General features: G+C 56.0%; 5 protein-coding genes across 5 annotated transcripts; 2 read left to right on the top strand and 3 right to left on the bottom strand.

Annotated features, from left to right (window-relative positions):
• Positions 1 to 407: 407 nt before the first annotated feature.
• On the top strand, positions 408 to 2,527 carry LTHEOB_3799 (Flavin-binding monooxygenase; the record flags this gene model as incomplete). The annotated part of the gene is made up of 2 exons (XM_035512761.1): positions 408 to 447; positions 498 to 2,527. The coding sequence occupies 2 exons, from the start codon at positions 408 to 410 to the stop codon at positions 2,525 to 2,527; spliced, it is 2,070 nt and encodes a 689-aa protein (XP_035375192.1).
• A 421-nt stretch (positions 2,528 to 2,948) lies between these two features.
• Positions 2,949 to 5,882, bottom strand: LTHEOB_3798 (uncharacterized protein; the record flags this gene model as incomplete). The annotated part of the gene is made up of 1 exon (XM_035512760.1): positions 2,949 to 5,882. One exon carries the CDS (start codon positions 5,880 to 5,882, stop codon positions 2,949 to 2,951), a length of 2,934 nt encoding a protein of 977 aa, XP_035375191.1.
• Positions 5,883 to 6,653: 771 nt separating this feature from the next.
• Positions 6,654 to 8,597, top strand: LTHEOB_3797 (Eukaryotic translation initiation factor gamma protein; the record flags this gene model as incomplete). Its single annotated transcript, XM_035512759.1, has 2 exons — positions 6,654 to 6,739; positions 6,806 to 8,597. The coding sequence occupies 2 exons, from the start codon at positions 6,654 to 6,656 to the stop codon at positions 8,595 to 8,597; spliced, it is 1,878 nt and encodes a 625-aa protein (XP_035375190.1).
• A 493-nt stretch (positions 8,598 to 9,090) lies between these two features.
• Positions 9,091 to 11,691, bottom strand: LTHEOB_3796 (Sugar transporter stl1; the record flags this gene model as incomplete). Its single annotated transcript, XM_035512758.1, has 2 exons — positions 9,091 to 10,447; positions 10,505 to 11,691. 2 exons carry the CDS (start codon positions 11,689 to 11,691, stop codon positions 9,091 to 9,093), a joined length of 2,544 nt encoding a protein of 847 aa, XP_035375189.1.
• Positions 11,692 to 12,031: 340 nt separating this feature from the next.
• On the bottom strand, positions 12,032 to 13,665 carry LTHEOB_3795 (FAD-linked oxidoreductase; the record flags this gene model as incomplete). The annotated part of the gene is made up of 4 exons (XM_035512757.1): positions 12,032 to 12,163; positions 12,236 to 12,502; positions 12,562 to 12,675; positions 12,817 to 13,665. 4 exons carry the CDS (start codon positions 13,663 to 13,665, stop codon positions 12,032 to 12,034), a joined length of 1,362 nt encoding a protein of 453 aa, XP_035375188.1.
• Positions 13,666 to 14,432: the final 767 nt, after the last annotated feature.

The raw sequence follows: 14,432 nt of genomic DNA, 5'->3' as shown, positions 1-14,432 counted from the left end.
CGAGATGTCAACAGCGCTAAAGCACGATCCTTGTCGTTGGTGGCATGGCTCCCACTTTGGTACACCGCTTGCTAGGAGTGCATGACTCGACTCCTAGTTTTTCGAGCAATAATGGGTGCCATGTCAAAACGCCGCTATTTTCCAAGGCTCGCTTCTGACTCGCTAGCTGTCTCAGACACCATGTCTCACGCGGTTTCCTGGGCTCTAATAAATGTACGAAGCCCGACGCGCCTCTTGGACTCTATACTTACACGGGAGCTACTGGAAACCGAGCCCGGACTTGGAACATCCTCGGTTTTCGCCTCTCGCCTGATCACTTACAGTAGTCTAACCAGTGTACTATACATATTTCATGCCGGCCTCGAGTCTCCACATCTAGTATTCTACGAACAGCACTTTGTAGCACCATGAAAATGGAGGAAGCGGATATGGTCATTGTCGGCGCTGGTGAGCACCAATTATACGGCTTACCTCTTTCAACCTGACACCTTGATCAGGCTTCGCCGGCCTTGCCATGGGCAGGACGTATTTAAAGCTCAACCCGGAGGTAAACCTACTGATCTTAGATGCTGGAACCGCCATCGGTGGAGTATGGGCTCCAGACCGGCTCTATCCGTTCCTCCGCGCTGTCAGCCAGCTCGGGCATTTCGAGTATAGCGACTTCCCCATGACGGGCTACGGCGTGGCACCAGAAGAGCACATGAAAGGCGAGGTGATCCAGCAGTACCTGCAAGACTACGCCGACACCTTCGACCTCACGCGGCGCACGCGCCTCAACAGTGTCGTCCAAGAGGCCGAAGACAAGGGCGCTTCGGGATGGCTCCTCACCATCTCGACGAAAGATGGCAACGGCAATCCCCAGACCTACCACCTCCTCGCTTCCAAGCTCGTCGTGGCAACCGGCTTGACGTCCACCCCCAAAATCCCCTCCTTCCCCGGCCAATCGCACTTCGACGCCCCCGTCATCCACAGCCGAGACTTCGGCCAGTACTCACCCCAAATCCTGCGCCCAGGCTCCCGCGTCGCCGTCCTCTCGGGCAACAAGTCAGCCTGCGACGTCGTCTACGCGGCAGCGGCGTCCGGTGCGGCCGAGGTGCACTGGATCCTGCGCTCGTCGGGCCACGGGCCGTGCCTGATGGCGCCGCCGCGCAACGCGCGCAACGTGCTGGGCGAGGAGCTGCTCACGACGCGCGCCAGCACCTGGCAGATGAGCCCGTGCATCTGGGGCCCCGCCGACGGCTTCGGCTGGGTGCGGGCGCTGATCAACCGCACGGCGCGGGGCCAGGCGTGGATGCGCGACGCCGCCCGCAACGGCCAGGCGGGCATAGAGAGGGCCAACGGCTACGACTCGCACCCGGAGCTGGCCAAGCTGCGGCCGTGGACCGAGGTCTTCTGGATCGGCACGGGGAGGGGCCTGCTCAACTATGGGAAGCCCGACGTCCTGGACTTCGTGCGGGAAGGGCGGATCAAGGTGCACATCGCGGACGTGGAAAGCCTGGCGGAAGGCCGTACTATCAAGCTGTCGAACGGCGAGGAGCTCGCTGGCATCGATTCCTTTGTATGCTGCACCGGCTGGAAGCATGAGCCCAACCTCCGCTTCACGCGCGACGCCGGGCGCGACATCGCCGCCGAACTGGGTCTACCGCACGCGTACGACCCCGCCGTGGATGAAGACAACCGCAGAACCGCTCTCCTCGCCCGCGCCGACAACGAAATCCTGTCCACCCTCCCGCGTCTGCGCGAGCAACCGCCGCCCGCGACGTGCCCGCCACAGTATCTGGCCGCTCAGAAAACCGCTCCCAAGGCGGCACGGAGGACGGAGGACGACGAAATCATCAACCAACCGACCCGCTCCCTGGCCCGAGCCTACACCCTCTACCGCTTCATGATACCACCCTCGCACTCCCTCCCGCACCGCCACCACCACCGCACCATCGCCTTCGTCGGCTACGCGCGCACCGCCTCGACCGCGCTGATGGCGCAGACGCAAGCCCTCTGGCTCTCCGCCTTCTTCATGGGCCGCAGCCTGCCCGCCCTAAACCGGAACGGTGGAGCAGCACAAGAAGAAAAGGTCGAGTACGAAGCCATCCTCCACGCGCGCCAGGGCCGGTGGCGGAATCCACTCGGCTTTGGTGCCATCGTTCCCGACTTCACATACGACGCGCTGCCGTACATCGACCTGCTGCTGCGCGAGCTGGGCTTGCCGCGCTGGCGGAAGCGGTGGAGTCCTCCCTCTTGGCTTTCGTTCCTGCCCGTGTCGGTGCCGGCATTGTGGAGGGAGGTGTTCGAGTGGTACGGTCCCGTCGACTATCGCGGGTTGGTGGAAGAGTGGGCGGCAAAGGAGGGCATTCCTCTTGGTGGTAGTGGGAAGGGAAAGGAGGGGATCGTTGAGGGTAAAGGAGCGCCATTGCCATATAGTGCACTGCTTAGCACGGCTGTCCTTGGAGCTATTGTTGCTGGGACGTGGTTCGGGATGGGGAGACCGAGGTGGGTGGAAGTCTCCGGAATGGTTAGACGTATCTTGTAGCGAATCAGCGTACTTTCAGTTCAGGGTGGGTGTAAATTTCAACCCCGACTCCTATAGCATAGTCTTCATATTACCTGTCTATCTGTCCTGCCTGCCTATCCACCCACCGTTGCCGTAATGACTACATGAGAAAATCCTAAAACCGGACAACAATGAACAACAGTCACCAAGCTGCCGAAGACAGACAGTTTGGCAAAAAGCAGAATGAAATAAACACGGGTATCCGTTACTCCAACCTACTTACCATCCATCAAAAATCCGTGAATCATGCCCTCAAAGGAAGTCCGAACGAGCAGAACAACCGGACTGGGAAAGCACGTGTACAACAGCGCCTTCCTGAGATAAACCTATATCGAGCAGTCTACACCCTAACAAAGCACCATCTCGCCTTACCTACACAAGGAGTCCAGACGAATAGGAGTTACATGACAATGCACTTTTCTTCCTTGCCAGGGCCTCCTTGTCCACTATGTCTTCTGCCGCCGGGGACACTAGGACCCGCAGCACTGGCACTGAGCGTCGGTTGGCTTGTTCTTCTGCCGCGTCCGTTCGGCCTTCCGCCGATGAAATAGCTTTGACCCTGACTGGTTGACGCGTAAGCACTTTGACCACGACCATGACTAGATGCGCCCGCTCCTTGCGGTAGATTCGGTAGGCCTTGTCCGGGAACGTACGCTGGAGAGTTGGCAGCTTGCTCATAAGTTGGTGGTGGAGGTTCTTCTCCGTCGACCTGAGGCCGGTTGGTCTGGACGTTGTTACGGCGCGGAGGGATGAGCGGCCGGATGTCTGATCCGCGAATGGGATCTGTGATGCGACCGGGGCGCGATGTATGAGAGTTTGCTTCGTTAGAAAGGAAGTTGTGGGATAATTCATTCTCCCGCCGGCGGCGTTCCTCTGCGTCACGGCGGTGGCGATCATCTTCCTCCTCTTGCAGCTGCAAAGCTAGGGCGAGATCTGCATCCTCTTGTTCAGTGGATGGAGTAGCACCAACAGTGCCGCTTTCCTGAGGATAAGTGATGCCTCCACCGTTGGGAAAGCCACTAGTTTGGCGAGGAGGCTCATCGTCAAGAAGGCTCCGAATCGGTCGCTCTGGAGCGGACCCTTGGCTGTGACTGACTGTCCGGAAGTCACCAGAGAATAGCTCGCTTCCTCTACCGGTGACATCAACCAAGCTTTCCCAGACAATCTCCTCGTGGCTAGAGTAGCCCGCATCAGTAACCAGAGAGAAAACCTTTTGAGAGCGGGGCTCTTTGTAAATAGTGGAAAAGTGGTCGTTGCGGAAGAGAATGGCGAATTGACCAGGCTGAATGCTATCCCTCATGGTCTTCAGGCCGTAATCGGTCAACTGCGTAGGGTATCTCTGCAAGAACTCTTTGATGGCTTGCAGATCCTGATACAGGTTCTGCTCTTGAGGCGAAAGACCGGTTGTCGAGAGCTTTGCCTCCAGTTCTTCTTCGTGGAACTGGATGTTCTGTGCGTCTTCATAGGTCTTTGCAGAACGACCAAAAGCAGCATACGCGACTGAATCAGGTGGCGGCATCCATCCGTGAATCAAAGGAACTTTGAAGGTACTGTAGAGCCGCATCTCTCGGGTCTGCTCGAAACTACCCGGTTTGGCATTTCCTTGCGGCACGGGATGGTCAATCAGACTTTCAGACTCGGTCGCGACAAATTGCGGGTTGACATTCATCCCGGTGTGCAACGCGAGTAGAAAAGCATACAGATCACCAACATCAGGCAATTCCTGAGCGGCGGTCCCTCGTTGGCCAGACATCAGCTCGTCGAACACGGCATCCAACAACAAGCCAAGGCTTATGGTCTCTCTTGTCTTCAAAGCTTCCACTAAGCTTGACTGCTGTCGTTGTGACGTGGAAAGGACCAGAGCATTGACGAGAGCCAGGAGAGGACAGGGGCCATTGGCGTTTTGTGTCAAGACCGGGGCTTCGCGCAGGTTGTTTGTATGATTGTCAAACCACCTGATGTGCTTGATAGAATAGTTCTCCTTCCTTTGCTTTGTGCCTGGAGATTCTACTTCAGGGCCTCCAGCAGCAGCGGCGGCGGCACCAGCAGTGTTGATGTTATGCGGACGCGACGGGCCGTGTTCAGCTGTAGTCGACGAAGTGCCGGGGCGAGGGGGTAGAGGTGGAGCGGTCTCCTCTGCAGGTTGGGCAGGGGGCTGTGCCTGTGCCTGTGCTTGTGCAGCGGCTTTTGCGGCTGCTTCACCTCTATGCCACTCCTCTTCCGCTTGTCTCTCCCTCTCCTCCTGCATAGCCCTCTCTTGTGCTTCAGCAGCCTCTCGCTCTCTTCTCTCCCTTTCGCTCTTTTCCCAAGCCTGCTGCTCTTGCCATGTGCGGTTTGGTTGAGCATCTGAGTCTTCCGGTAGGCCATAGGTTCGCGAGCTATGCGCGTCCAAAGAAGAGACATCCATACCAGGGTAAAAGGCACTGGAAGCATTAGAATCATGGCGTTGTGTAGCTGCCGTGGGGGATGTCGGGGCCGTGGCATCAGCCGTTGCCTGCTCAACAGTGTCTTCCGGGACACCCGGAGGAGGGTTAGCTGGCGGTGACTGCGCCTTGTTATCGACGGCGTTCGAGAGAGACATGCTTGAGAATTGTTCCACCGGGGTGTTGTTGTCCAAAGGCATTTCAATGGGTTCCTGTGGAATTGACTGCTGTGGTGACCATGGATTAGTCGCGCCGCCCTCTTGGCCTGAGGTTTGTTCGTTTGATTGAGACTGGAGGCTCAAGTAAGGGTTCTGAGATTTGAGGGGTATGGTAGGCCGACGCTCTGGCGTAGCAGTAGTTGGGGTTTCAGAGACTGCGTTTACAGTAGGCGGAGGCGTGGCCACGGCGGGTGCTGGGGGCGAGGCGATGGCCGGGGGCGGCGTGGCCAGCGCAGGCGGCGGCGACGTCACTGAGGGTTGAGGCTCGGGCTTCTTCTCTTCAGTTTTCTCCTCGATTTTGGGCCTATCATCCTCCGAGTCGATCGATATGCGCGGGGCCGGCGAGCCTCCTGGCGGTCCTACCCTCAGCAATGTGGGCAGCTCATTGGGCTTCATTTGCTGGGATGAGGTCGCCTGATGGCCGCCAGGCCTCAGCGCAGCGGGAATATCGTGCTTCTGTTGCTCCCCATCATCATCCTCGGGCTCGTCCCAGTCGGAGGAGGAGCTGATATCGGAGTCACTCTCGGGGCGGTGGGCATCTTCGTGGTTGACAAACTGGTAGCTGTTGGTGTCGGCCGGGTGGGGATCGTGCAGAAATGGCGGTGGATGCTCGTCCGGCGGAGTGGTAGGATAGGGAGGGTTTTGAGCAGCTTGAGAGAGCGGGCGCGGTACAAGCTCGGGCTTGCGCACCATGGCGGCGGAGGTGCCTGAAGATCAGGCTTAGACGTGGCCCAGCTAGATTGGCGTTGAACCTGGGCTGCAGGCAGCTAACTGTTTCTCGCGGTCTGTGCAGGTGCGCTTCGATGGAGGGTAGGAATCGCGCGGCAAGGTAGATGGAGGGCCTGGGAGCGATAATTTGGGAATGCAGCGATAGGAGCTTGAGCAAGCAGCAATAAGTGGGAGCCTGGAGGTTATGAAGGCGCAGATTCGCTGGGGAAGGCAGATGTTGGCTAGTCGCGCTTGGGGCCAAGCTGCCGGAAGATGACGACGCGGCGACAGGCACCGCCACACGTCCGGGGAACAGCCCGGGGTGCCCTGAGCGTTGCCGCTCGGATTCTGCGCATCGAGGCGCCGAATGCGAAACAAAATGGCGGACCCTTTGGACAGCGAAACACACGATCAATAGAGATCGCTGTCATGCGTCTCACTTGCTTTCGGCTTTGCCACCTGCCGTGACGGCCACGCCCTGACACGCCTGGACCCTCGCCGCTAAGGAGGAATGCGCCAAGTGCGGCGGCGGCGGCAGGGCGGCCGCGACTATTCTCGGATTCCAAGCCACTCACCGCCCGCGCTATTCTGCCGGTCGCAAAAGATAATTCACAGCTCTGCGCGAACTCTCCACCACCACGCCTCTGCTGCGCCACTGCCATTCCCGCAGCTCTCCCGCTGATCGCGTCCCAACGCAGCCACCGAGACATGTCCTGATCGCCGGCCGCGCAACCCAGATTGCCGCAGCCTCCCAACATGCACTCCCGCATCCGCCCCCACAGTTACGTCGTGCTGCGCCTGCCTTCAGGCCTGCTCAAGGTCCTCGAAATCGTCCCCAACACGTAGGTCGATCAGTCTGAGTGAGCCTTCACTTGTGCGCTCTGGACGCTAGATACTGACCCGAGTAGCACCGTCTCCATTGGGAAATTCGGTTCTTTTCCTGCAAACCAGTTGCTCGGCCGGCCCTTCAACGTAACATACGAAATTCTCGACCGCGAGGATGGCAAAGACCAGACCGAACTGCGCATAGTACCTGCCGCCGAGTTGCACGAGGAGGTCATAAAATCCGAGGAAGCTCCTCCAACTGAAGGCACACCCGATCCGACTCCAGACGGCGATGCGGGCGAACCTGGCGGAGTCGAGTTCGACATCGTGGGCGAGGATGGCGAGGTCCTGATGCGCAGCAACCGTCTGACAGTCGACGACCCCACTCGTCAAACCTTGTCTATGGAAGAGATCGAGGAGCTCAAGAAGGCCGGTACAGGCTCCGGGAAGGAGATTATCGCAAAGATCATGGCGGCACACAAGGCCCTTGACGAGAAAACATCGTTTTCGCTGGCCAAGTACACACTGCGGAAATCGAAGAAGTATCTCAAGCGCTTCACCGTCCTACCTATGGATGCCTCGATGCTCGGCGAAGTCATGATTGAACGTGAGGGCCACCGGGTCATGGACATTAGAGAGGAATCGCAAGGCTTGATCGGTGCCTGGGCAAATATACATTACGGAGGAGCGTGCGAGTTGCATCCGAGTGACACCCAAGAGGGTGCATTTGTTGGAGGAGGGCGCTGGCTCGTGGTGGACGACACGGGAGGCCTGGTTGTGGCGTCTCTTGCTGAGAAGATGGGCGTTCTCTATCCGCCCGAAGAAGAAGATTTTGACGACAGCTCGGAGGAGGATGGCGATCAGCCGGAAGATGAGGAAATGCACGACGCCCCGGCCACGGAGAATCAGCAAGAGGCTCAGACGGGAGAGCAACAATCAACAACTGGTGAAGGTGTTGATGAGAGCGCAGAAAAGCCAAAACCACTCCCTGCGCGCTCGAATCCAAAAATCATCCCGGCTCAGTCCGCGCCAGTCAACAGCCTCACTCTTCTCCACGCTCACGCTCAACCAAACGTAGCCCTCCTGAAATACTTCGGATATGACGCCGCATCACCCACACAGTCTCCCACTCATCCTCTCTACACGCACCTAAAGACACTCTCTTGGCTCCAGCTCATCAACCCGGAAGAAGACGTCGGCTACGCAGAACCTGAATCCGTCTCTCCGGAAGTCCTTGCCACATGGAAATCTGGCAAGCGCGGCACTTATTGGCGCAAGCGGCGCCGGTGGGAGCGCGTCAGGCGCGTGGTTGACGAGACCCGTGCCGGAGGCTTTGACGGATTGATTGTCGCTTCATTCATGGAGCCTGCCACCATCCTTAAGCACACCGTTCCTCTTCTGCGCGGTGGCGCTCAGCTAGTCGTTTACAGCCCGACCATCGAACCGGTCACTGAGCTTATGGATCTGTACTCGCGCGAGCGCAAGACTGCATTTATCAATCGTACCATCAATGTCAAGCCTGGAACCAAGCCTTTCGATCCCGACACTGCGACAGAGGAGGAACGCAAAGAGTTCGAGGATGACTTTCCGCTTAACCCTACGCTCTTGCTTGCCCCGATGTTGCAGACGTCTAGAGTAAGAGCTTGGCAAGTTCTACCTGGCCGCACACATCCACTCATGACGAGTAAAGGTGGCCCGGAGGGCTTCATCTTCTCCGCGACGAAGGTCATGCCCGCAGCTGGCAGAGTGGAGGCGAGAGGAAAGTTTACGAAAAAGAAGAGAGTGGCTGTGGAAGACGAAGGACAGAAGGAAGCCAAGAAGGCCAAAGTCGAAGGGGAAGACCAACAAACAACTGAGATTACAGATACGGCATAGGATAGGCAGTCAAGTTGGAATTCTGTCAGATAGGTTTTTGGCTACCTGCGCCCTCGAAGGCAAAGAAAATTCAGGATGCTCCGGAGTTCAGGATCAATTTCCCTGCTTAGCATGCAGTGCCCTCAAGACGTTAAAAATAAGTTTAGACACGCTTTCAGACATGGGTTATGTATTGCTCTACAGTGTTAATCTTCGAGTCCGACGAGTAGTGGGTCTACGACCGACCGCCACCCATACTGCAGCGAGGAGAGGGCTGTAAGAGAGGGTGAAGGAGGGAGATAAGATGACGGAACCAGAGAGAGGCTCTCTTCCCCGAGACGATTGATGTGTTTCAGTGTTTTTTTTTTTTTGTGCTTCTGACAAGCAGCCACCTGGTCTTCGCGGCGCAGACGGGCTCATAAATCACGGGTGGTATTGCTTTAAAGGTTTCTTCGTTGGAAGGCCTTTGATAGGATTCCTCAGTCCTGCTAATCTCTATTTATTTCTGTAAATGCTAACGCAGAAGCCACATGAAGTCCCCTTGATACCTCGAAGGTACTGGGTCATTAATCCACATTGACGTTTCAGGATCGTCTACGTAGAGCATTGTCACATACTCCAACCTACATCTCCGGCAAGCACCGTCTTGCTGTTTTGACTTTTCCATGGTCACAATGACTGCAGGGCAGCCTTGTAAACCTTCATCAAGAATAACCTCGATTGGGTAACGGAGGATTATTCCGATTTCTTTCATTTCCTTCCTCACCAAGGTACCCCACCAGTCGTCGGGAACACCGTACTCGTCCATGTCTGAACCATCGTTTGTCAGGTAGAAATCTTGGCCAAAAATTTCCACATTGACTTTTCCACGCCCTTGTTCATCCTCCTGTTTCCAGTCTGGGGATAGCAAGATCCCAGGGCTTTGTACTTTCAACCCTTCAGGTGTTGGTATGGAATACCCTTCTGTTAGGGAAATCACCTCGTTCTCCGAGCCGAGAAACGACGATGGCATCCATCGACATCCTTCTGCTTGCAGACGCGACCTTGTTTGTTGAAACAGAATGCTCGTCGGTACGCCTTTGAACGACCCGAGGAACTTCTTCATCCGTTCCTCACCGCGTAATCCGACAAGGTCGTCAACCGGCCGGTCTAGTATTCCGCAGAGGCATATCGTCTCGTCCTCCATTCGCGTAGTCTTCCTCCAGCGGAGAGGTCCACTGAGGACTTCCAGGTCGTAGGCGTCGCGATACTCGATGGTATCTTGTCCAAACTCAGGGTTTGCCCTTCGAGCGTCTGCAAAATCTTCAAGATCCTGAACAGCCGAGAAGGTCTGTTGCAGGACTGGATCCAGCCAGCTGGCTCTGGTTCGCATTTCTTCGTCGGAAGCGTAGTGGTAATCCTTATCGCGGCTGCCGCGTGTTGTGGCTAGTGGAACGGTAGAAGTTGGTTCGCTCCAATGAGGATTGTCCAGCAGAAAGTTTTGACAGCAGTGGTGCCACATCTCACGGGAGGTCATGGCCACATCGGAGAGTTGGTAGTGCAGGCTTTTTGCTAGCGCAGCTTCCTGAAAGGTCCACAATCGACGTGTCCAGCTGCTGGACATGACTCTTGCAAACATTTCGACTGCAGTTGTCCCCTTTTCCAGAGAGGAAAGCGTATTGTCCAATACGAGGACTTTGTCTGCTTGCTTATAGGTGAAGCGCATGGCTTTGATCGCGGACGACCTCGCACTCGGTTGTAGCGGTACACACACGGTGTCTATCCAAAATGGAATAGGCTCTGTTGAGTCAGGGTACAGATCGTTCACCAACCCCTGAATGCGCAATAGCTGACATTTCGGCAATCCGTTGCGCTTGGGATTCCCCATTCCACTACGAAGACTGAGTATTTACATCTCTGAAAAAGGGGGAAGGCCTACGGTCACTCACTCTGACCACACGTGTGATATGGCAACGTAGCGTCCTGGACTCCTCGTTGTCTGCGGGATGCTGCAGTCACCGTAGAAAACTGCACGCCTCTCAGACGATAGCTCAATCGGCTTATCGCCGCCGTTCTGGATAGTCCCTTGGGCCGAGAGGATGGAAACGTGCAATGACGGCCTCTCTGACGTCTCCGTTACTGTGATTACAGGTGTCTGGCCAGCTTTCACCAGTCCGGACAGTCGACGGTTCCAGGGCGTTTCGAACACCAACTCAAAACAGGTCTTGTCCTGCGGGCACAAATCGGCGTGCCTCGTACGGTATCTTCTTTTATCCAACTGCTCCGTGATACATTCATTCTCGGTGCACATCCAGGTTTCGTGGCCTGCGCGAACGGCTTGACGGTTGGTAGAGCCGAGGTAGAAAATCGTGGATGGTCCGTAACCCTGACCAATCAACATGTGCACCTCTCGACGACACCACCCGCTTTTCAATAGCCTCCACCGCAGATATCTGCTGGGGGACCAGGAGAATCTCGGAGCATCATCCAGGAAGTAGCTCGACCAGGTGTCAAGGAGGTCCGCAGCAATGATGAGCGATGCATGTAAGACCTCGTCGTCGGCCACGGAACAGAGCTCACAGACATCCAGGGCATTGGAGCAAGGGCACTGGTCGGATTGAGCCGGTCTAAACAAATGACAATGTGGAGCCCCTGGCTCGCCCTCGTACTCCTTCATAGATTCGATTCTGGAGTACACTTCCCGTGCTGACCGAAGGTAGGACCGGACCGTTTCGCACTTCTGCTTCCTGGAATCCTCGGTCAAAGCTGCGATGTTTACCTCCCACCTCTTTGAAACTTGGAGAAGCTTTTTGTTGGAGATGTAGCTGCTGTCGCCGTGCTTGGCTGCTGCTGGCTCGAGGAAGTCATCAACGCGCACCGCAATGTCCCCCTCCTTGAGAGTTTCGATAAGCAGCCCGAAGAACAGCCACGATTGAAGAAGTGCCAACGCGTCGTCATAGGTGGTCGTTCGTCGGAAGCGTCCGTCTATCCACTCGTCGACGTCGAACCTTTTGCGTGACGGGAAGTCATGGAAGCCAAGGTAGTCGTAGCGAAGCCGCGGCTTGAACTGAGCCAGGTACGGGATCCTTCGTTCGGTGTGCGGATATGGTTGGGAAGGCGTCGAGATATGGTCCATAGTTCCATGAGGTGTTGGAAAAGTTGACAAGTGGATGAGGGAATAAGTGTCCACCGGTTTGGGGGCTCTATATGACTGAGGCTGAAGGTGGGGGCGAGCGGAAGCGAACCAATAGGTGACGACACGATCTTTCTCTTGTCTTACCTTATAACAAGATAATTCGGGAGTCGTAGGGCTCTTGGTAATTCAACAAAAGACTGCAATGGTTAAAGAACGAATAGCCAGAGCTCTACGTGCCCGCGGAGGCCATACAGAGGAAAGATGCCGCTGACGATGGAATGTCGCCGATGCGCTCCGGCGGCAGCCAGTATGTCAAAGCGCGCGAGCCCCAGGTGGTTTGTCATTGCCGATCTTGCAACTTTGGATGTTCATCCAAAACCTTTGCAAGTCCACGATAGCCGATGAACATCTCCTGGGGATCGTATTTCTCCCTGATTTGCAGAAACCGCCTTAGAGCATTGTCTGTCATCACCTACAGTCCGAGAGTAAGCTTAGCTGCCCGCTTTCAGACTCCAGTTGCCCAGCTGTACAACTTTACACTTACTTTTGTGATGCGATGGTTCTCATCAAAGTCAGCAACATACTGGCCGACGGACACGGGCTGCGCTCGGCTGTACGCATCGTAAATCCACTTTTTCATTTCTTCATCCTTGGCCGGATCATGCCAGCACGTCATGGTCGAGACGTGATACTGCTGCGGAAGGCACATCGCCTGGTCTTCCTCGTCCGGGTAATAGTCTGAAATGTAAAGGCACCCAACTGACTTTCGAGTCGGCAAGTCACAGAAGGCTGGTTTTATGGCTTCAATAAGCTAGTGCAAACATCAGTCGCTATGCCAATAGAAATCTCTGATAAGGACTGAGGACTTACTTGACTCCTTGGCGCTTTTGGGTTATTGAATATGCTGTCACACTGCCACCTCTCTCCGTTCGCCCCAGGATTCAACTCGTCCTGCGCTTTGAACAGTTCTTCCCATGTTGTCTCCTTGACAGGCAGATTAGCCACGAGTCTTTTGGCTATCCCCTCAGGCACTTGCTCCCATGGCCTCAACAACGTTTCTGCCTCAGCTAAAGAGTCCGCCCACGCAGTGCAATTCACCACCAACAACAAGCTCCCATCTCCTACCTCATCCCGCGTACCTTCTTCCGCACGGTTAGTATAACAAGTCACTATGGCCGTCTCGACTCCGTACTTGGGCGAGGCCGTCGCATCCGTCTCAAGCGCCCACTCCATCACCTCTTCAAACCCCCTGCTCCTCTCTTCCCCCTCCTCCTCCTCTTTAGCCGTGCCACCATCACTAAGCCCAAACACCAACGTCCGGCCCCAAACCCTCCTCATCCTCACCGTGCGGCCCCAAATCCTCGTCACGACCCCAAAAAACGCCAACCCCCCACCCCTCGCCGCCCAAAACAAATCCTCATTCTCCGTCCGACTCGCAACACGCACCTCCCCATCCGGCGTCACAACCTCCAACCTCTCCACCCACTCTGCGCCCGTCGCGCCCCACCCACGCATAAACCACCCCTGCCCCCCCGCACACAGAAACCCCCCAACCCCAACAGACGGACTATGTCCAAACGGCCAGAAGCGGCCGACGTCGTCGCGCATCCACGGCGCCAGCCGCGCGGCCGTCGCGCCGGGGCCGAACGAGACGAGCTGCGTGCGGCGGTCGTAGGAGAACTCGTCGGCGTTCAGGTGCAGCGTGTCGAGCAGCAGGCCGCCGGCGACGAGCGCGGGCGCCGCGAAGTTGTGCCCGCCGCTGCGCACGCCGACGTGCAGGCTGCGGGCGCGCGCGGCGCGGATGCAGGCGGCGGCGTCGGCCGTGGTGCGTGGGAAGACGATTTCGAGGGGCTGGGTGGCCGGGAGGCGGGCGTTGAAGAAGCGGGTGCGGAGGGGTTCGTAGAGGGGGTGGTGGCTGTTGGAGGCGGTGATGGGGTCGGTGGGGATGGGAGGGAGGTTTGGTGGGAATGGCATGTTGTTTTTCGTCTCCCGTTCTTTCTTTTTCTTTTTAAAAAAAATGTTGCGTCTACTATACTTTCTTTCTTATTTAGTGTTGTTGTTTTCCTGCTCCACTCTTTCCCTTGCTTTAGAAAATAGGCGTGTTAGATGAAAGACAATGGATGGAAGAGAAGGGTTGTCGAGGGAAAGAGAAAGATTTTAATTTGAATTGAACAAATTGTGGAATACGTATGCAGTCCCATTCGTTTATCTATTGCGGCGCAGCAATTGATTGACCTGGAAAAGTGGAGTACATACTTCCCCCATCTCATCGCGCAATGTCCGTTGTAGTTTTGCGGTGATGTCTCGGAATGTGGGGTACGAACTGTGCATTTGCGGGGCAATATGGGGTAGGAGGAAGGTGGGATCTCAAAACGATTTCTGGTTTTTCAGAAGATGATGGGGGGTTTGCAGTCAAAGGGCGATGGTCTAGTCTGTACTGACAGAATTCTATGCGATTTTTCCATCGTCATCAGAACACCTGCTTTACCCTACAAATCCATTACCACCTCCACTCTCATCTCCACTAGGTCTGGTTCTTTCCTAATTCAGAAATATGCCGAAAGTAATCTCTGGCTAGTAGCCAACCACCCATGATGTTGAGTTGCTCGACCAATGGATAAGCTTTGATAAGAGCCCAAAGAGGTTGAAGTGTGGGAGTGGATCTAGTGTAGGGCCAAGGAGATACATACAACAACAAAACAATACTCATGTATATCTTGGCCAATAGATAATCATGCCAT

The sequence above is a fragment of the Lasiodiplodia theobromae genome, assembly GCF_012971845.1.
Source record: "Lasiodiplodia theobromae strain AM2As chromosome Unknown scaffold_10, whole genome shotgun sequence".
Classification (NCBI taxonomy): Eukaryota; Fungi; Ascomycota; class Dothideomycetes; order Botryosphaeriales; family Botryosphaeriaceae; genus Lasiodiplodia; species Lasiodiplodia theobromae.
Note: the sequence above shows the minus strand (reverse complement) of the source record. Positions and strands in the feature narration are given on the sequence as shown.